At 42.4% G+C, this 22,656-nt stretch overlaps 1 protein-coding gene across 9 annotated transcripts in view; it reads left to right on the top strand.

The window, feature by feature from the left end:
• ANK3 (ankyrin 3) overlaps positions 1 to 22,656 on the top strand; it is a 741,327-nt gene that overhangs the window by 700,706 nt on the left and 17,965 nt on the right. For 4 of the 9 annotated variants that reach the window (XM_069101841.1, XM_069101839.1, XM_069101840.1 and 1 more), the window contains 6 exons: positions 10,142 to 10,216; positions 11,561 to 11,692; positions 12,650 to 12,793; positions 16,213 to 16,885; positions 18,964 to 19,330; positions 21,468 to 21,518. In XM_069101841.1, the coding sequence (XP_068957942.1) occupies positions 10,142 to 10,216; positions 11,561 to 11,692; positions 12,650 to 12,793; positions 16,213 to 16,885; positions 18,964 to 19,330; positions 21,468 to 21,518 (1,442 nt within the window). Of the gene's footprint in view, positions 1 to 1,777; positions 8,246 to 10,141; positions 10,217 to 11,560; positions 11,693 to 12,649; positions 12,794 to 16,212; positions 16,886 to 18,963; positions 19,331 to 21,467; positions 21,519 to 22,656 lie in introns of all 9 variants that reach the window. The other 5 variants (XM_069101836.1, XM_069101835.1, XM_069101834.1 and 2 more) reach the window with 4 other exon arrangements.

Raw genomic sequence — 22,656 nt, 5'->3', positions numbered from 1 at the left:
GGGCACACCATGAAGAGGAGCATAAAGAGATGAGGAGCCTTCCGTTTGCCCTTCGCATTTCAATCTTATTCTGAGCTGGTGTTTTTTGGAAGTGAGACTTTGATGAACTTTGAAGTAGAACATTAACTTCTTGGCAACTGATTCAAGTCCTTGTTGGGAGCTTGGTCTCATGCATCGAGCTATAGACATAGAAAGGTTGGGGGCTTGGTCAACCTTGACCTTCATTGAGCTCACCAAGTTCACTGCTAGATCTTGGCCCTGTTGCGTGAAGACTAGTGATGTGACCTCGCTCCCCAAGGGGGTGTCTCTTCAGCCATCATGGCCTGCAGGCTTTGGACGGTCTGGGAATGAAGCCTGTCTTCTGAAAAGATTCTAGAGTTCTTTATTACCTTTGCAACTGGTAGATCTGGTGGGGTGGGGGGGTGGATTAGTAAGTACAATGTACTCACTCGAGGTGATTAAAAATGTTGAAATCAACTTTGTTGCTTTTGTATTTCCCTTATGATACCTTTTGAGAATTTAAAAGGAAGGATTACCGAAGTAACGGTAACAACAATGACAACAGCAACCATGATAACGTTAAGACAACTATCTTAGATGAACTCCGAGCTGATACTGGCTTTAGAAATGGGGATACTTACTGGAAGACATTTCTTAATCTACAGTATTAGGTACTGGATTTTCTAGAAATCTCAAAAGGTACCAGGACACCACTTTTCATGGAAAAAGTGTACTCTTCTTTTAAAATGCCTCTTGTGGAATATTTTTGGAGTGTATAGATGATGCATAGAATATGGCATATCAACTGTATTCATCCTTTGCTTGTTTTTGACATGATATACTGTGCATGATCCTGATGTTTTTGCTCTGCTTGCTTTCGTTAATCATGATTCATATTTTTTTTTCCATTTGTCAAGTGTGACACCTGCTATTTATGCCATTTCATGTTATTTTTTTTAAGTTTATTTATTTTAACCAAATAAAAGGAATCTACTGCATGGGAACAAAAAACAGATGCAAAAAAATTCCTTTTTTTTCTTTTAAATTCTGACTCAGAAACTTTCTTGCTCTTATTGGCTTTATGAGTGTGAAGCATAACTGAATTGTGCATGGGAGACAAAGATTTGAATTCCAGGGGCTTCACAGTTTGCACATCAGTTGCCTGTCACTTAAGATATCTTGGGTTCTGCATGAAGTAGGCTTTGAGTGGCTTTTGACAAAGTTTTCTAGATACTTCTGTCAACCTACACGAGTTTATATTGTTTTAAATAGGTGCAATCTATGCCGCTAAAAAGTGCCAAAGGGAGGACATTCTAAATTACTAAAATGATAATCGTTTGGTTGCACAAACATACAGGCAAAATGGGACGGCTAGTGTGATTTCAAAACTAGCATATGAGAAAGTCAATAGGAAGTAAGAGAAGAATTTTTGGTTCTGATTATTTTTTTTCATCCATGGATCCTTTCTTTGGGTTTTCTTTTCCATTGTTGGCACATTTGGTTGCTGCGTGCTTTCTGTCTTTGATTTCTCATCACTCTTTATTTTTATATATTTCTGTATCTTTTACTTTGGATCAGTTATCAATCTGTGGAGTATTTTTTTTCTTAGTTTTTTTTTTAGTCATTCTTTTTGCCTCTCCCATTCTGAATCATACAAACAATTGTACTTGCTTTTGTAATATTTACAAAATTTACTGACCAATTTTCTTCTCTGGTCTCTCTGTTTTTCAACCATTTTTGTTGATTTTTATGTTTGATTTTGATTTTAAAATTTAAGAAACAGTTGAACGGAGTGCAGGAGCCACGAGATCCCTACCCGTCACTTGCTCCTCATACAAGCCATTCTTTTCTACAAGACCCTATCAGTCCTGGACAACAGCTCCAATGACAGTGCCTGGACAAACCAAGTCAGGCTTGACTTCCTTGTCCAGTTCCTCTTCTAATACTCCATCTGCTTCTCCATTAAAGTCAATATGGTCTGTTTCTTCTCCTTCTCCAATCAAATCCACCTTGGGCGCTTCAACGACCTCCTCAGTTAAATCCATTAGCGACGTGGCATCGCCAATCCGATCCTTCCGGACAGTCTCTTCGCCAATAAAAACAGTTGTCTCACAGCCTCCCTACAATTTCCAAGTCTCTTCTGGGTCACTTGTTAGAGCTCCCACAATAACTGAGGCTACTATCTCTCCTTTAAAAGGGCTGGCATCCAGTTCAACCTTTTCTTCTCGGACCTCTCCGGTGACCACAGCTGGCTCTCTTTTGGAGAGGTCATCAATTACCATGACACCCCCAGCATCCCCTAAGTCCAACATTAACATGTATTCTTCAACCTTGCCCTTTAAATCTATCATCACTTCCGCACCACCACTGGTGTCTTCCCCTTTAAAGTCTGTGGTGTCTCCCGCTAAATCAGCAGTCGATGCTGTTTCCTCCACCAAAGTGATGGTGGCATCCTCTCTCTCTTCTCCTGTGAAACATATCACTGGGCATGCAGAGGTAGCATTAGTTAATGGGTCTATTTCACCTCTGAAGTATCCATCATCTTCAGCTTTAATTAACGGAGCCAAAGCCTCAGCCACTGCCACGCTACAAGAAAAAATCTCTGCCGCCACAAACTCCATTAGTTGCGGTGTTAGTGCAGCTGCCGATACTGTTGAGAAAGTGTTTTCTACCACAACCGCCATGCCGTTCTCCCCTCTCAGGTCTTTTGTGTCTTCAGCGCCATCTGCTTTTCAGTCTATAAGAACTCCTTCCGTGAGTGCACTATACACATCCCTGGGGTCATCGATATCAGCAACTACCTCATCAGTAACATCATCAACGATAACCGTGCCCGTATACTCTGTAGTCAATGTTTTGTCAGAACCAGCACTAAAAAAGCTTCCAGACTCCACCTCGATTACAAAATCCGCAGCTGCCCTACTGTCACCCATTAAAACATTGACTCCAGAGACACGTCCTCAGCCCCATTTCAATCGGGCATCTTCCCCAATTAAGTCATCCTTGTTCCTTGCGCCCTCTGCTCTTAAACTGTCCACTCCATCTTCTTTATCTTCAAGTCAAGAGATATTAAAAGATGTAGCTGAGATGAAGGAGGACCTAATAAGAATGACTGCTATCCTGCAGACAGATGTGGCTGAGGAAAAACCATTCCAACCAGAACCAACCAAAGAGGGGAGAATCGATGATGAAGAACCATTTAAGATAGTTGAGAAAGTCAAGGAGGACTTAGTCAAAGTTAGTGAGATACTTAAGAAGGATGTGTGCGTAGAAAGCAAAGGGGCATCCGTAGCTTCCAAAAATGACAAAGGACACTCCCCTGAAGATGACTGGACGGAGTTTAGTTCAGAAGAAATAAAGGAAGCAAGACAGCAAGCTGCTCCATGCCCTCTTGCATCCACACCAGAAAAGGTCCAAATAAAAGCAAAAGCTATGTCTGAAAAGGATTACAACTTGACCAAAGTAATTGATTACTTAACAAATGATATTGGGAGTAGCTCATTAACGAACTTAAAGTACAAGCTTGAGGATGCAAAGAAAGATGGTGAAGAGAGGCAGAAAAGAATTCTGAAGCCAGCAATTGCTTTGCAGGAGCACAAACTTAAGATGCCTCCCGCTTCCATGAGGCCTTCCACCTCAGAAAAAGAATTGTGCAAAATTGCAGATTCCTTCTATGGAACTGACACTATTTTAGAATCTCCTGATGATTTCTCTCAGCATGACCAAGATAAAAGCCCCTTATCAGATAGTGGCTTTGAAACAAGAAGCGAGAAGACGCCTTCCGCCCCACAGAGTGCAGAAAGCACCGGTCCCAAACCACTTTTCCATGAAGTTCCCATCCCTCCAGTCATTACAGAAACAAGAACAGAAGTGGTTCACGTGATCCGGAGCTATGAGCCCTCTTCGGGAGAGATTGCTGAGGCGCAAGAACGGCCCCTGTCGCCCAAACCCTCACCACCCTTTACAGAGTTGGAGCCAAAGCCAACTACTTCTAGTATTAAAGAGAAAGTAAAAGTATTTCAGATGAAAGCCAATGGAGAAGAGGAAGACCGTAACCGGGCGACAGGCAAAGGCGTCCGAGTCAAAGAAGAAACTCACATAACCACTACCACGCGGATGGTGTACCATTCACCACCGGGTAGCGAAGGCAACTCAGAAAGAATTGAAGAGACCATGTCTGTCCACGACATCATGAAAGCCTTTCAGTCTGGGCGAGACCCATCCAAAGAACTGGCAGGTCTGTTTGAGCATAAGTCTGCCGTGTCACCAGACGTGCACAAGTCTGCTGCTGAGAGCCCACCCCAGCATGCAGAGAGGGACAGCCCAGTGAAACCCAAACTGGAACGTATAATAGAAGTCCACATCGAAAAAGGTAACCAAGCCGAACCCACTGAAGTCATTATTAGAGAGACCAAAAAGCATCCAGAAAAGGAAATGTTTGTGTATCAGAAAGACTTATCTCGGGGCGATATTAACTTAAAAGATTTTCTGCCTGAGAAACATGAGGCTTTTCCTGGTTCAGAGGAGCAGGGTCCACCAGAGGAAGAAGAGCTAACTGCAGAGGAGTCCCTGCCTTCGTACCTGGAGTCTTCGAGAGTAAACACTCCCGTGTCCCAGGAAGAAGACAGCCGCCCTAGTTCTGCCCAACTCATGTCTGATGACTCTTACAAAACGTTGAAGCTTTTGAGTCAACACTCAATAGAATACCATGATGATGAGTTGTCAGAACTAAGAGGGGAGTCTTACAGGTTTGCTGAGAAAATGCTTCTCTCAGAAAAGATAGATGTGTCTCACTCTGATACTGAGGAGTCGGTTACAGACCACGCTGTACCCCTTAGTATGGAGTTACAGGGGTCTGATAAGCGATCCAGGGACAAAGTAGCCCCTGCCCCTAAAAGAGAGATTCTCTCCAAAATCTATAAAGATGTTTCTGAAAATGGTCTAGGTAAAATGTCCAAAGATGAGCATTTTGATAAAGTGACAGTGTTGCACTACTCTGGAGATGTTAGTAGCCCAAAACATGCCATGTGGATGCGATTTACTGAGGACAGATTAGACAGAGGTAGAGAGAAGTTGCTATATGAAGACAGGGTGGACAGGACCGTTAAGGAGGCAGAAGAGAAACTGACCCAAGTGTCCCAGTTTTTTCGTGACAAAACAGAAAAGTTGAATGATGAGCTGCAGTCTCCTGAGAAAAAGGCCCGCCCCCAGAATGTCAAGGATGCCCCTTCTTCCCAAAGCTCGGCCAGCAGCAGCCCTGAGAAGTTACCACTGACTGAGTCGGTGACATCCAGTGATGACTGGAGTAAAGCAAAGCAGCATGGACATGATGAGAAGGGCTTGCCGAAGGCTGAGGAGAGAAAAGCCGCCAGTCTGCCCAGCAGTCCCGAGCGGAAGCTCCTGTCCAAACAGACTGAGGACAGCACACTGCCAGGGGAACCCAGAGGACGTATTTCACAGAGCAAAGCTTCTGAAGCTGGCTTCCAGCTCAAACAATCCAAACTCAGTTCCATCCGGTTAAAATTTGAACAGAGCATCCACCCAAAAAGTAAAGATGTATCTCAAGAAGAAAAAAAGGTGGATGGCCCATCCAAAATTCCAGTTAAAAAAATACAGGAAAGCAAGCTACCCGTTCACCAAGTATATGGTAGAGAAAAGCCACAGAAGGCAGTGGGTCCTGCAGATGCATGTGCATCTTTACAAAGGGAACTGCCAGTAATGAAAGGAGAGCAGACCCAGAATGGTGAAATGGTTGTAGATGAAGCTGGTTCTGCTGATGTTGAGAAACCAAGAACTGAAATGTCAAGTAAATCAGAACATTATTCTGAGCAGCCATCAAAAGACTTGGCATATAGTATGAGCTCAGATTTGGCCAAGGGACCTTGGGACAAAAAGATTTTTAGAACATGGGAAAGTCCAGGGGCTACTAACCATAAGGCACAGAAAGAAAAACTCTCACATGTACTTGTTCACGATGTACAAGAAAATCACGTTGACCACCCAGAGAATCAGGGTCTTGAGCCAAAGAGCGAGTTGATCTCTGTGTCGGAGAGAGAACACCAATTGTTAACAAATGGAGCTCACTCCGAAATTAAGGAAATGACTGTAAAATCTCCATCCAAAAAGGTTTTGTATAGGGAGTTTGTGGTTAAAGAAGGGGGGCGTACCACCGAGACTGGTGACCAGGCACCCCAGAAAAGCGAAGGCACGGCCACGTCACACATCCCAGTCCGAATTGCCGAGGAGAGGAAAATGTTATCATCCTCTGCCATTCCCGATGGTTTCTGTGACCAGTCCAAATTTCCCCAATATGAACTGTCCCCCAAATCGCCCCAGTCCAGTTTGAGTAAAGAGACATTTGAGACCCATCAGCTCAATTCTGTAGAAGAGGAAAAGGTCACTTATTCCGAGATCAGCAAAATCTCCAAGCATCAGAGTTATGTAGGGTTGTGTCCTCCCTTGGAGGAAACTGAGACCTCCCCTACCAAATCTCCTGATTCCTTAGAATTTAGCCCAGGCAAGGAGTCTCCCTCCAGTGATTTATTTGACCACAGTCCTATGGATGGATTGGAAAAGGCCGCACCATTAGCAGAGACAGAGGGAGGGAAGGAGATAAAGACTTTGCCTGTTTATGTTAGTTTTGTTCAAGTAGGAAAACAATATGAAAAGGAAATACAACAAGGAAGTGTGAAGAGAATAGTAAGTCAGGAATGTAAGACAGTCCAAGAGACCAGGGGGGCATTCTTTACCACCAGACAGCAGAAACAGCCCCCCTCTCCCCAGGGGAGCCCAGAAGATGACACTCTAGAGCAAGTGTCCTTCTTAGACAGTTCTGGGAAGAGCCCTTTAACCCCAGAAACACCCAGCTCAGAGGAAGTGAGTTATGAATTTACTTCTAAGACACCTGACTCACTTATAGCTTATATACCAGGCAAACCCAGCCCAATCCCTGAGGTTTCTGAGGAGTCAGAGGAGGAAGAGCAGATTAAGTCTACCTCCCTAAAACAAATGTCAGCCACTGACCTAGAAATGTCCAATGCTCTGAGCAAAGACTCTCCCAAAAGGTCCAAAGGTAACAGAGTTGCCTATATCGAGTTTCCGCCTCCCCCACCATTGGATGTGGACCAGGCAGAGCCAGATAAGAAGTCCTCTTATTCCCCTGAGAGGGAGGTAGAAATGACGGAAGTCAGTCTCCAGGACGAGCATGACAAATACCAGCTGGCCGAGCCCGTCATCCGAGTGCAGCCCCCCTCTCCGGTTCCTCCTGGAGCAGATGTCAGTGACTCCAGTGATGATGAATCCATCTACCAACCAGTCCCAATCAAAAAGTACACTTTCAAGCTGAAGGATGTGGAAGATGATCAGAAAGAGGGTTCCAAATCCAAAAGTTCTGAAAAGACACGCACTCTGAAAGAGTCAGGAAGTCATGGCCCTAGAAAGGAAAATGAACTTGACATTGGCCTTGATTCACCACAAAACGAGGTTACACAGAATGGGAATAACGACCAGTCCATCACTGAGTGTTCCATCGCTACCACCGCCGAATTCTCTCATGACACAGATGCGACCGAAATCGACTCTCTTGATGGCTACGACCTGCAAGACGAAGATGATGGCCTCACAGAGAGTGATTCTAAGCTCCCAAGTCAAACCATGGACATCAAAAAAGATGTGTGGAATACAGAGGGTATTTTAAAGCCAGCTGACCGTTCTTTTAGTCAAAGTAAGCTTGAAGTGATTGAGGAGGAGGAGGGCAAGGTAGGACCTGAGGAAGAAAAGCCACTCTCCAAAGGCTCAGCATCAGAAAAGACTCCTGATAAAACCGAGCATAAGTCAGGGACCCAGTTTTTCACACTGGAAGGCAGACATCCCGATAGATCGGTGTTTCCAGATACCTATTTCAGCTACAAGGTAGATGAAGAATTTGCAACCCCTTTCAAGACAGTAGCCACCAAAAGTCTAGATTTTGATCCTTGGTCTAATAACCGAGGTGATGATGAAGTGTTTGAGACAAAATCAAGGGAAGATGAATCAAAGCCATTTGGTCTGGCGGTAGAAGACCGTTCTCAAGCCACAACCCCAGATACCACCCCAGCCAGAACGCCAACTGATGAAAGTACCCCAACTAGTGAACCCAACCCCTTCCCATTTCACGAAGGAAAGATGTTTGAGATGACTCGCAGTGGCGCAATTGACATGAGCAAGAGGGATTTTGTTGAAGAGAGGCTCCAATTTTTCCAGATTGGTGAGCATACTTCTGAAGGGAAGTCAGGGGACAAGGGGGAAGGGGATAAAACCATGGGCACTGCCATCACACAGCCACAGTCAGGGGACACTACAGTAGAAACAGACCTAGAGAGAAAAGTAGAGGCAGCTGCCGTTGAACACAAACCCGCCATTCAGCCCAGTGGAGAGTGTCAGGAGGCAGCACTCAGTAGTAGCTCACCGGAGAAGCCGCCGGCAGTGGCCACCTCTTCCAAAGTCGATCCCAAGCTGCGCACGCCAATCAAAATGGGGATTTCCGCTTCCACCATGACCATGAAGAAAGATGGCCCCGGAGAAGGGACAGAGAAAGTAGAAGCTATACTTTCCAGTGGTCAGGGCTTAGAAAATGAAACCGTAACCATGATTCCAAGTGCAGCAAATAGCCAGAGAGACTTTAGGCCAAAAGAAAAGCTTGATTTTCAAAAAGATAATTTTAATAACAACAACAATTTGGATTCATCCACTATGCAGACAGATAATATTGCCAATAATGTAGTGCTCCCAGACCATTCCATAGACACTCATACCCCTGAGAAAGCTAACCCAGTCAAAGGCTCTTCAGGGGCACTTCAAGGACACTGTCTGAAAGAGACACAGAAAGTAACGGAAGAACAGAAAAAGAAAAAAGAATCAATAGGGCTTAGGCCAAAATCCAAACTGCCCATAAAGGCCACCTCCTCCAAAGATACCTTCCCTCCAAAACATGTTCCAAACAAGGCAGTGGGTAAAATAAGGCAAGTTAGTAAACCCGAGAGGGCCAAAACCCTTCATTCTTCTCCATGTCTAGAAGTAAGGTCCAGGATTCCAATAAAAAACCCACACAGAGAGAACCTAGCTTTAGTCAGAGAAACAGGCACCAAGCCTAGACCAGGCCAGCTAGAAAGAGACAAGAACAAGCAGCTTCCTTCCAAATTACCAGTAAAGGTAAGATCTGCCTGTGTGGCCACAACCACAGTGAAAGTCAGGAAAACCCAGCTCAGGGAAGTGTGTAAACATTCCATTGAATATTTTAAGGGAATTAGTGGTGAGACGTTAAAGCTCGTGGACCGCCTGTCTGAGGAAGACAAAAAGACGCAGCCCGAGGGGTCCGATGACGAAGACAGTACGTCCAGAAATACATCCTCCTCGGAAGTGCCTCGGGTTTGCCCACCTCCCATTACACGGAAGTCCGCTAGAGATAAGAGAAAGGAGGCAGCGTCATTAAAATCAAAGCATGGAAAAGCCGGCAGTGAGAGAAGGACTGGTGAGGATGAAGGCAGTCAGGTTTCTGGAGCGCTTTGGGCTCTCATCCTGGAGATCCAGCCTAGTCTGTAAAATTTTCCCACTTGTTGGTGCTAGTGCATGACGTGTCGTGATTGCCTGTGGAGTGAATTAACTGTAGTGTTCATTGTCCTTGTCATCTGTCTGTGCTGTCTTAGAGAATCTTCTTTCTTCCTTTCTGAACAAACGCTGCACCGTAGACAGCTAGGGAAGCATGCTGAAACCCATTGGTGTCATTCAACGCTTTACATGGGCTCTAATGAACACGACTCTCTGTCCCAGGAGAGGAATGACAAGGGTTTGAACAGCCCGCGTTAGTGTCTTCACCAATACGAGGACTAGAATTGTCATGACCGTTTGTAGCAAACTCATCAGCATGTTTAACTCCATTATACAACATCCATTTAGTTGGACACTTGGCCTTACGCAGGTGGAAACATAACAAACTATGTCAAAAATTCATTAAAATTTAAAAAAAAGAATTTGTGTAGGTAATTAGGATACATTTGAGTTTCAGCAATAGCCCCTCTGTAAAACCCAAGTACTTCTAAAGCACAATTATCCAACATGATGTCTTTCTCTCTAAGTATTTTAACTAAGGAATTGTACATCGCAGGTCCACAAAGTCCATGTGAACGGACAGATATCCGGATGGCCATCGTGGCTGACCATCTGGGGCTGAGCTGGACAGGTGAGTACTTGCTTCCCCATACAGAAAGAATGGCAAATCTTCCTCTCCTGCTTCCTGCCATCAGAGCAGGCAGGAAGCAATGCAAGGTACTATCAGGTGCTACAAAACACTCTTTCTCCCTATGACATTCTTTTTTTTAAATGTCTGATAATAAGGAAACAATAGCAAAATTATTTTACAAATCCATGATCAAGGAATTTTAATTAGGCGAACTTCCTCTTAATTCTGTTGGTGTATAGTCCGCTAGCTCTCTCACTCTTCTGTGCCAAAAAGGGAAGAGACTTGTATAACACAGAACAATTGCCAGTCTTGCAGAAATGTGCATAAAAATATAGATGTATTTGGCTTTGGAACACAGTCCAAGATCCATACACATAGATACAGCTGCCCCTTATGGAAGACTCTATAGAGCATTTTACGGCTTGAGAAGCCCTCGTGTTGTCTCATTTGGTCCTCATCACAGCTCTGTGAGGCAGTTGCTAACATTTTCCCCATTTTATAGATGAAGACTGAGCATGAGAAAGATTGAGAGACTTGTCCCAGCTCACCCAGCTGATGAAGTGTAGGAAGTTAGGAAGACTCGAATACAGATCCCATCTGGGACATTTACAAGCTGTGTGCCTCTGGACAAGACAGTTAACCTCTCTGAGTCTCAGTTTCCTCATCTGTAATATAGGGATATTAGTAGCATTTCTCTCACAGGATTGTTGTGAAAATCTCAATGAGTCTAAGACTTTTGGGACACCCTGTATATGTAAAGTATACCAGGTAAATATGAAATATTATTATTGTTAAACAGTTAATACAGCACAAAAACTTTTAGTGCTAATAGTTTGGCTCATGATTGAGTGCACCCAGTAATATAGTTTTGTATTGGGGGAGAGGAGGGACCTCTACCTGTAAGATTCATGATAGCAAAGCCCTTGTCTTAGCTAAATAGTGTGTCTCCCATAGCACCTTCCATATTGTTCTGCCCATGGTAGGAATGTAGCAAATTCTGTTCGATGAATAAATGATTTTGTGGGAACAAAGCAAATGGCTTCCTGTTTTATGTAAAAATCCTAGATTATATTAGCATTTTTGATGTAGCTACTCTTCAGGTTTTGCTTAGAGATGATTACAGTTCCATCCTGCAGGTGAGAACATAATTGCTTTCCTACCAAACTAAGGGGCTTAGGTTTATACCCAGGAGGGTAATTCCGTATTACCAGACATCAGTAATGCACATCAGTTCCCCCATTTTCATTGTTGGTGCCTCTTAACAAACAGGAGTTTGCAGGAGTACGGGATGAAGCCATGATGGGTGGTCTTCAAAATCCTTTTGTTTTTCCTCTTCTTTTATAGAACTGGCGCGAGAGCTGAATTTTTCCGTGGATGAAATCAACCAAATCCGTGTAGAAAACCCAAATTCTTTAATTGCTCAGAGCTTCATGTTATTAAAAAAATGGGTTACCCGAGATGGAAAAAATGCGACAAGTATGATGAGATAAATTATTTTACCTTTGACCACTCTCTTCAACCTAGTTTACGGGAAAGTCATCCAGGCCAGTGGATAAGCCTTTGGTCTGCTATATTGAGATGTAGTTGTGAAAGCTTAGTTATAAGTTTCTAGTTTGACTTTTAGAGAGCCTTAGAGGGTGTGTGTGTGTGTACGTCTGTGTGTCTGTATGTGTGTCCGTGTGTGTGTGTGATCCCTTGAGACTTTTTATATCACAATTATAACTTTATCCATGTCTGCCAAAGTTGGAAAATAGAGGCAATTGCTAGATAACCAAGCAGTTGACAAAAAGTCTGAGCTATTATTTACTAAGTTCTGGGTGGGCAGGGCGGAGGAAGAACAGAGAGACAAAGAGGAATTCACAATTAGAGACAGACATCACCTTGCTCACCATGAGGCCAAGTATTTCTTGTGCTGCCATCATGCTCTCTCTCCTCCCTCTGCCCTTCCCCCTCCCCCTTTCTTTTGGCTCTACAGATAGCCAAACCAAGACAGTGTAGAGCTATGAATTGTGCGTAATTTCCCTTGCATTTGCCTGGGTCCGGACAGTACTGTAACCAAGTACTATAATTAAATTGTTAAGTATCAAATGTGAGACTAATTGTTTTGGTAGTTTGCCATCTGAAAAAGCAAAACGTGATTTAGTATTTGATTAAATGGCTTGTAACTAAAGAGAAGAAGGAAAGGTTGGAAGTCTTGGCACTTTGTAGCAGACTTCTCGACTACCTATGCCATTTTTATCAAATGCAACTTCCAGAGTACTTGCCAGACTGCTGGCCATAGCCAGACTCTGAAACCCTGTCACTGAGAACCTCTTTGACCACATCTCACCTTGGGGGAGGCCACCCGAAGACATCTAGACTGATGAATGGGGGGGAAATGATGGCCTTCATCTTGTCCCAGTCATCTTTTCATCCTTTTTTTCCCCTTTTCAGCTGATGCCTTAACTTCTGTCTTGACAAAAATTAACCGAATAGATATAGTGACTTTGCTGGAAGGACCAATATTTGATTATGGAAATATTTCCGGCACCAGGAGCTTTGCAGAAGAAAACAATGTTTTTCACGATCCCGTTGATGGTAATTGAATCTAATGTTTATTTAATCGTTTAATTAATTTGAAACCTCAATACGTTGAGATCATCACTCAAAAAGAAAATGAATTGTGATTCTTTAGGTTTTTCATTTCTCATCTTCAGGGCATTTATCCTGTTAGAGTCACGACTGTAAGACGTTGGTTTGCATGGAGATATTGGGCTAAAACCTCAAAGTCTGTTCATTCTTATGGGGCATGAAATATGAAAACCAGAGCATCCAAGGTGTCACCTCATTTTGCAGGATTTCTTGATTCTTGGGCTGTAACCAAAAGACTCAGCATCTAAAATAAGAACCTTCCATTTCTAAATGGTGGAAAAGCTGGTTTCCTGAAAATGCCTCACATGGTCTTTTTAATTTGTTTCTTAAAAAATACTAATGGGGCGGCCAGGTAGCACAGCGAGTAAGAGCACCGGCTCCAGTGTCGGGATGACCTGGGGATCGAATCCGGGCTCAGATACTTAGCACCACACCCAGAAATAACTGGCCGTGTAACCTTGAGCAAGTTACTTAACCCAGATTGCTTATAAATAAAATACTGATAAAAAAAGTTCAGTTCTTGCCACCTAAGCAATACATTGGGTCAAAATGAAATAACTGCATAAATTCTGATAGTAATATGATTTCCTGGTATTAAGTGGTAGAGAGTGAGAAGAAAAACCACTTGGCACAGTGCTTGGCACATAGTAGACTCTTAATAAATATTTATTGATGGATGAAAAAAATAACCTTCATAACTGAATTTATTTGTATTTAAATAGTGTAGTCATTTTTATAGGCTGACCCCAGTACATAGCCATTGAGAAAGGCATATTATTTGAATCATAATTTAAAGCAATATTTTCAGTACAATGGGCAAAGGTAAGAAATTAGTAATAGTTTCCTCTGGATTAATTATAGAGAATTTTTATTACTATAATTATTTGCATTACCAGGAAAATCATATTCAACCTTTAACTGTTATTTAGAAATTATTTTATTTTATATTATATTTATATTTTATATAATTTTATTTTAAAATGCCTTTTATTTCAAGATAACTAGTTATTTTATTTAGAAATAACTCTTGGTGTTAAGATAGCAAGAGTGATTTCTTAAGCATCTTATGTTTTACTGAAAGTGAGATTCAGCTTCATAAATTGAAATTCATGTCTGTGTTAAGTTAGCAAAAAGAAGGTTGGAGTTTTTTCTTGGTGATGAGGGTTGGGAGTAAAGTTGCTTTTTAATCTGTGCCCGAAGTTTTGAAAATATATTTAAAGCCTTTATTGAGAAAGAAGGAGAAAAGCAGATCTGTGTTGACAATCTTTTTCCACAATTTCATATAGGCCGAGTGTGTGACTGATGAAATTCACTAACTCATGTTTTCTCTGTATGTTATATGCTAAGGGATGACATTTACATTGTCAGATAATATTTGCTATTTTCTAAAGGCAAAGGTCGACACCATTATGAACCACCCCTTAGTCTCTGCACAATATCCATATGAGGAGTAATAATGGCAGAAGTGATTAATTTTCAAAATTATAAGTATAGTGAAGCCTCCCAACAATTCTGGCTTCAAGGGTCGTTCCATGAGTAAAAACCTGCTGTAATATTAAGTTAGACTGTTTTCCTATCAAATTTGCTATTAGGGCAGTATATAGTCTCTCATGTTATTGATTAGGAACCAAATGTTATGACATCTTATATAATATTTTCAAAAAATATCATCAGTCTGATTTCTTTAAAAAAATATATTTCCTCAGATAAATTGGTGGCACCATATCTTTCTGGTCACTTCTGATGTCAAAGTCCTCAATCATAATAATTTTAGGTTAAATTCAGGGTGTTTGGTTGCTACATATTTAATTCGTTATTCTTTTACAATTTATATGTTTTTAAATGTGGGTTTCCCAGAATCATTTTTGTGTTAACTATTGGATAAATTTTGAAATGTATATGCCAAAAAAAAAAAAGTCCATTACACCAAATACTCATCACAAGCACTAGTTTTGTTTACATGACAAAACTACTTGATTTGAAATCATTTCCTGAGATTGTGCTTGCCAACTTGGGCCAGATTTTCAGCCAGGCTTCAGTCAGAAAGCAACCTTGTTCATAATCATACCATGCATGTCTAGAGAGTGAATTGAATTTATAGGAAGATACCAAATCAGTATTTGTATCTGAGGCTGCCTGAAAATTTAGCCCTTTGTCTCTGTGGGATGCTAATGGAAGAAATAAATGTGTTCTGTTGCCGTTTTGTTCTGTCTCTCCTCTGAAACCTCCCAGAGCTTCCTTTCCTCACCAAGACCAGACGGCTTTTGACCTTTCTCAGAGCTAAGGCAGGAAAAAAGGCAATGTAGTCTTTTGAAAGAGAACATGATTTCTCCCTTTTGGGGCGAGTTGGTCAGATGTTCAGGGTCCCAACATTCCTTGGGTTTCCTAGTGTTCATCGTGTGTGCTCAGACTAATCCTTGGCGAGCCGTTGCTCCCACATTTTCATTGTTCATCCGTTCTTTTCTCTCTTTCATTTGATCAGTGGTTCTGATTTTTCCCATGACACCGAAATCACCTCAGTCGCCCAGATCGCCAGAAACTCCCTACTCGCTCCAGTCCTCTCCTTCGTATAACTTTACTGGGGCTGAAGTTTTCATCTAGAACTTTTCCAGTAGTTTCTCCTTTTTAACCCTTCTCCCATACTTGTCGCCTTTAGAACTAGCTCCCTCTGCTTTTGCTTAAGAGTCCTGTAACCTTCACTGCTGGTTCCCAGCACCTAGGACAGTGCCAGGCTCTTCGTGGCCCCTTGATTGGCTACATTTAAATCATATTATCTATGCTGACTCTGACATTCATGTGAAGTAACTACTTTTTCAAAGATGTAGAGTCGAGAGGCATAGCTGTGGGGTGGAGTTTTTCAAACAGGATAACTAAGAGGCAAAAATAATTACTTGTAAAAATTAATTGATCTGCTCTGTTCATTAGTCTTGCCAGCTAAAATTTGCATACCCTTAATAGAAAAAAAAATTAGGTCCCCAGAGTGTGGGGACCTGTTTATTAACAAATTATCAGAAATGGACCAGAAATACTTTTTCACTGCCTCTGTGACCTTGGGTAAGTCACTTTCCTCCTTTGAAAAAGGAGGGATTTTGACTAACCAACCTCTGAGATCCCATGTAACGCTAAGTCTACGGTCCTATGACCTTTTATTTAATCAATAGCATTTTTAATATATATTTTGCCCTGAGTTTGGTTGGGGGGTCTTTGTTGTTGTTCCATTAAATTCAACTAAGTTAGTAATTTTACTAACACCATTTTATCAACTCATCATGCATATCATATTTGATATAATTTAAGTCATTTTATGTCTGTTTTTGTTGTATCATGATTCATTCCAGTTCGTCCAAATGTACTGTCTTCCATAGGTTATCCTTCCCTTCAAGTGGAACTGGAAACCCCCAGTGGGTTGCACTACCCTCCACCCACCCCTTTCCAGCAAGATGATTATTTTAGTGATCTCTCTAGCATAGACTCACCCCTTAGAACTCCCAGTAGACTGAGTGATGGGCTAGTAACTTCCCAGGTAGATGGCACGGCAGAAGGTCCTCCAGTTGTAACTGCAGAAGACACTTCATTAGAAGACAGCAGGCTGGACTTCTCGGCGCCTCGCCAAGTTGTTCCTGGAGGTGTGGATGCAGAGGACAGCCAGCTGGAGGATGTTTGTCTGAGAGAGTATCCTCCCTACCTCGGAAGCCTGGCCAGGGTCCACAAAGATGTTGAGCCCTCAAAGGAAATAGAAAAGACTAGCAAAATAGAAATGAGCCTTAAGCAGCAAGAGAGAGGAGACTCTGGTCCTGAGGAGGAGATGACGGAAGAAAAATTGAAGTCTCTGTTTGAGGACATTCAGCTGGAAGAAGGAACGGAGTCTGAGGAGATGACAGAAGAAAAGGCTCGGGTTCTGCTCAGAGGGGTAGAGCAAGTCGAACGGGAAATGTATTCAATTGCAGGTTGGCAGAACGAGGCCTCCACGGGCAGCCCCGAGCCGCCGATGCCAGGTCGCAGGATAGCTGGTGGGTTACTGGATCGACTGGATAACAGGTATGGATGTGCCCACGAGGGAGGGGAATGAGGCTTGGAACACTTAGATTAAGATAAGTGATAAGAGTCCTTAGCTTTTCTGCCTAAAACAAAACCCACTTAGAGGCTCATTCCTGAACCTCCTAATGTTTCCAGAACCTGAAAAGCCCAGGAAGTTTGTTCCTCATGCTAACCTGGAGAAATAAAATCTCCCAGTGAGAATTATGTTGATGTTTTCAGGATGCTGTGCAAGCAAGATGTGTGTGCATGTGTGTTGTGTGTGTGTGTGTGTGAGCCTACACGTTTTTCCTGCTTCTCTAACTATAAAACCAGTGATGTTTCCAATACACAAATAGTGTTACTTTTTGGGCCACACCTGTCTGGGAGGCATCAAGTTGAAAATCAGGGTAGAATAGTCTCTAGTGGTATTTTAAGCCCATGGGTCCATGCACCTTTAGTTCAGAGTACATCATTGGATGAGAAACACGAAGGAAACTCAGCCAGTGACTTTGGGCCCTACCAACCCTAGGAGCTAAGGAACAGTGAGAACCGGTGTATTATTAGACAAGGAATGTTGAGTTTGGGTTCAGATGAGCTGGGTTCAAATCCCACACTCTTCTATATGACCTTGGACAAATCACATAACTCCTCCAGGTCTGGTTCTTCATTTGTAAATTGAAGGAATTGTACTGGATGACCTCTGAAGTCTTTTTAAACTCTATCCATGATCCTATCAATATGGTTCACATTTTCCTTGCACCCAGAGGCCCCGAATATTGCCACTCCCTCAGTTTACTGGGAAGGTAGAGGCTGAGGAGAAAACCACTTACTCTAGCCCTCCCTCCCTTCCCATCTGTCCAAACTATTGAGCCCTAAGGTGGCATATCAAGCCCTGAAGTAATTACTTATTCTTTGATTAGTGTCTCCAAAGGGCTGTCTTCTTTACTTTTCTTTAAGAAGGTGACCCTTACAAATAGAAGGTCCCAGCCATCATCATGGACTTGGGTTCTTCCAATAACTTCACTTGTGGGTTTTTATCCTTTCAGGAGAGGCACTCTCCCTGACAGTTGGTAGACTTGATCAACTATTTTTTTTCCTTAAAAATGAACAGTGAGAAATTGTGGCATCATAGAGAGATGTTGGCAGCCAACAAAGCTCTAACCTGTTACATTTGGCAAGTTAAAGGCAAACTGAGACAAAGCTTGACCTTTGCAGAAGGTTATTTACATCAATAGTTTGGGCATCTTTCAGCTCAAGTCTTATCTGTGGCAGTTTCTCTCCAGGGCAAGGGCATGAAGTCTCAGTTAAGCAGAGCATCACTTGCTAAATGCTTTTTTTAAACAATTAAGGTCAACATCCACTTCACTCTGCAAAGCATTAGCTCTACACCAAAATACATACAGCTGAATGAGCCTCGTCCTTCCAAGTATTCACCCTGGGAGGGCATAGACTTATTTCAGTGAGTCTTTCCTTGCTCCAAACAGGCCTGGATGCCCTCTTTGTGGTCTTCTGGAGCTAGTGAGACAGTCTTCTTCATTGCTTCTTAATCTTTCCTCACTCTTGAACAAAATGGGCACCATTTCCCCAGCTGGAGGGAAGCAAAGTTGCTGTATAGGTTAGGACAGTTGTGGGTAGAATAGCCTCAAGGCTGGATGTGGCCCTCTAGGTCTTCAGGTGCAGCCTTTTGACCAAGTCCACATTTTACAGAACAAATCCTTTTATTAAGATCATTTGTTCTGTGAAGTTTGGATTCTGTCAAAGGGCCATACTTGAGAACCTAGAGGGCCATATGTGGCTTTGAGACCACAGGTTCTTCACCCCTGGGTTAGGACCTGGAGATGGTAGTCCAAACATGATGAGATGTTCAGGTCATTTCCAAGTTCAAGGTAAACCAGGGAGATCCTTCATTGAACATTGGGGTCCCAACCTCACAAGGTTACAGACAACCCTCAAATGTCCAAAAAAAATCTTTGTTATGCTCAACTATTTTTTAAGAGAGTAAAAATGTGATTTGTAACAATTTAGAATTCATGACGACAGTTCTCTGTCATGTAACACCCCGGCAGTTTGTAATGTCTCTCTTTTTTCATCTCTTCCAGCCCCGACCAATGTAGGGATTCTATTACCTCATATCTCAAAGGAGAAACTGGCAAATTTGAAGCCAACGGCAGCCACCCCGAGGCCTTTCCCGAAACCATGGCCAAGTCTCACATCCAAGAATCACAAAATGATGTCGGAAAGCCGAGGGACAAGGAGCCTCTGAAACCAAAAACCCCAGGTTCTGGCCGCAGCGACGGGCCAGCAGCCTACCAGAAATCTGTGGAAGAAACTAGCAAGCATTTAGCAGATGAGATCAAAACCTCTGTGCCTGTCAGTGTGAAAAAGATGAATAGGACTTCTCCCGGGGATGCAAAGCCACGGCTAAACCTCCATGAGGAAGAGGGAGCTGTCGTGTCTGAACAAAAGGTACAGGGTCCACTTCCCCAGCGCTCACTGATTAAAGGTTAACTTCTTTATTCTGCCCCTCTTGGGAACATCCGTGCTCTCATAGCTTTGCTTCCTTGTGGCCCCAGGATTTTGATATCTATTTTAAGAGTCCATGGGGTTGAAACCTCAAATTATATGATAATGGCTTCTCATTGGCAAAGAACCGAGCCAGCAGAGAGCTCATTGAATCATCCTCTTCCCTTAGAGAGACTAAGTATAAGTGACCTGTCCGACGTTGTCTTCATTGGCAAATCCAAATCTAGGATCTGGGTCTCCTGATTCCTAACCTGAGCTTCCTGCTGTCCATCTTACCAACAGATGGCTAGCCTTTCCATTGCTTCAATTTAATTAATATAATAGAATTAATTTCATTAATTAAATATAGAGGCGGCATGGGATGATTGAAAGAGCTCTGCATTAGAAGGCAGAAGGTCCAAGTTTGTATCCTGGCCTTGACATTGCCTTTCTTGAGTGAGTGGCTCTGAGTCTCAGTTTGCTTCTCTGTAAAATAAGGATAATAAGAATTGTGTGGCCTACCTCATTATAAGCAATAGAAGTGCTTTGTAAACCTTAAAGCCCTAGAGAAATGTGAGCCATTCATAGAAACGCGCAATGATAACCAACCAGACCTAGAAGCTTCCCCTATAAGGCCCTGTGGTCGTACAACAGCTGTTCTTTAACCACAAAGGCATTTAGAAGCAGGAAAATATTTCTGCAATCTAAAATGAAACAGGAATTATTTACCATTGTGAAGTGATGGTAAGGAATTAGTACAATTCCTGGCTTTTTGTGGACTTGTTTAAAAGCTTTTCTCCATTTGTTTTTATAGGTCTGATTTATGAAAAATGGAAAAAGATTTGGGAATTTAAAAGCTGAAAGTTATTTAAATGGTCTTTATTTTTGTACAGATCATTTTCTGAATTGTTTTAAGCACATGTCTTTCCTTGGTGTAATTATTTACTCAAGTCAGTATCTATGAAAAGGTTTCTTGGGCTATCTGTCTCTTTTCCTTTCCAACTATGTCTTTATGATGTTTGGCATTTCTTAAACAGAAGTAAAAGAAAGTTCATAGAATCTGGAGATCATACTGGCTCCCTCCTACTTCCTTTCGCTGCCTCTGTCCCTCCAATTTTTATACATACTTCCTTGATTCATATATCAGACACCATGAAAATATTGGCCAAGCCCTCACACCTCCCAGGCATCATAGTCTAGTCTGGGACCTTCAAAGAGAAGAATGAAAGCTCTCTGATCCATTTGACATTTTGATGATTTCCTTTTGGTCTCTCAATTGGGAGAGAGGATTTTCTTAAAAGATTCCTTTATGGCTAACTTATAAATTAATGATATCCTTTGATTTTCTTCCTTTTGACAACTACAACTCACCTTTCAGCCATTTCTTCTCTTATTGGCAGAAGAAATAAAAGGAGATTAATTCATTCAATAAACACCAACTATTATGTGCCAGACATAGAGACAGGTGCCAAGAATACAAGATATAATAAAATAGCTTTTGCCTTCATGGGAGTTTACCTTCGGTCCCAAACTCATTTTTGCTCCAAGAGTCAGTGAGAGAAGATGGGGAAATGACCGTCTGTACATATGATATTATTTGGGAATATTAGTTGAATAAGAGGTTATATAGTGTTCTATAGTTCATGTATGTCTTCACAGTGGGCTTTAGAAGCTTCCCAAGAGAGTCTGGAAGTGAATTCTCATCCATAGGTGGACTCAAGCGATCAGGCATGGCAAGCATTAGAAGACGATGGCCCTTGGAAAGATTCATTGGGCTTTTCCTTTTACTCCACCATCTCAGCTCTGCCCTCTAGGACTTTTCCTTAAATGAGTTTTCATCCTCATAAGGAGGAGCCCCAGTCAGTCATTTTCATCCATAATCAGTAAAGGACTGAAAAGCAAGGTGAAGGTAAACTGCTTTCTCATTCACACGGATTGAGACCCACACACTTCCCACCCCAAATAATGTAAACCTAAACTAAAACTATATCAGGGGCTTCCCTGCTGTACCCTTTGTGGCTACAGCAAGCATAGATCAACAAGATTGTCAACTGTATCATCTCAGAAAACAGCCGCCTTTTTTGTTCCCCGCAAAAATCAGGTTAAAAGTCCAGGTGTGGCCCTTACACGGATTGCTGCCTGCTGTTACCAGGTAAATAACCACTGCTTCTCACCCCAATCCCTGCAGCTGCTCATGGCAGAGGCCTGTGGGGAAGCTCTCTCCCACCACCCTCTGCCTCATTTAGTGAGAAGCGTTCTTTCTGCTGTGCCCCATGGGACAGGCAGGGAGCAGAATGGAGACTCTCCCATGCCACCACCATGGCCTTGGCCCACCTGGGAGAGCTTACTCTGAGACCCTTTTGTGTGACTACAAGACCATCCTTGCCTTGATTTTGCAATGAAAGCTGGTCGTATTTTTTTACTCTTTTTCACAGTTTCCAAGTAGTGTCCTTTATGTCTAAAAAATGTGTTCTTGACTAATTTAGCATATGGCTTTTCTGAGTTTTCCCCTTTGCTTCCTCCTCCTCCCCATTAATGCCGCTGTCCTAGACTGGTAACTTTCCTTGGGAAGGATCAGTTCTGCACTCGTTGGCATGAGCTCTTCTTACACAGGCATGTTCTAAGGAAAGGACTTTCTAATCCTTATAGCACTGTGGAAAGACCAGCTATTATCGTTGCTGTTGTGTCTTGTTGTTTTGTTGTGGTTGTGGTTGTGGTTGTTTTCCTCTGTATCATGTTTCGAATTAAGTAGCCCCTTCAGAATGCCCCAAGTTAATGGTTTAACATTTCAGGTAATTAAGGCGCAGCAGGAATGTTAAATTATTCACATGCAGTAGATTCCTTAAACATTACTTCCATCCCAGGAGAGAATTAAGCGGAAGATGAATTTCTTGTAAGGCCAAGAAAGATGTCACCAAGACCTCGACATTGCTAATCAGCTCTTTCTCCCTTGAGAAAGCCTGGAGCTAACCTAACATCTGCTTTTGAATAACTTTTCCCAAATTCAAAACAATTGATACTGGCTAATCCTGTACTGCCCTGCCTGGTATTTTTTTTCCTGATTTTTCTCTGTGCCTGCTGGCATTTTTATTTTCTGTTTCGGTGGGCTTTGGTACAACTACTATCTATTGGACCATTATATTTTAGGGGTAAATAAGTATACTCAGAAAATAAAGTGTTATTTCCAGAGGCCTTCCACTGAAAATTGGAAATGAATGCCATTGTTCACTCTATTAAACTCATGAGTATATTTTTCTTCATAAGACACTGACTCTCATACAGTAGGCGCT

This window comes from Petaurus breviceps, unplaced genomic scaffold (assembly GCF_028583685.1).
Source record: "Petaurus breviceps papuanus isolate PSGF00001 unplaced genomic scaffold, PetGlider_PUasm1.0 490, whole genome shotgun sequence".
Taxonomy (NCBI): domain Eukaryota; kingdom Metazoa; phylum Chordata; class Mammalia; order Diprotodontia; family Petauridae; genus Petaurus; species Petaurus breviceps.
The sequence above is the reverse complement of the archived record's forward strand: the minus strand, read 5'-3'. Positions and strand labels throughout refer to the sequence as shown.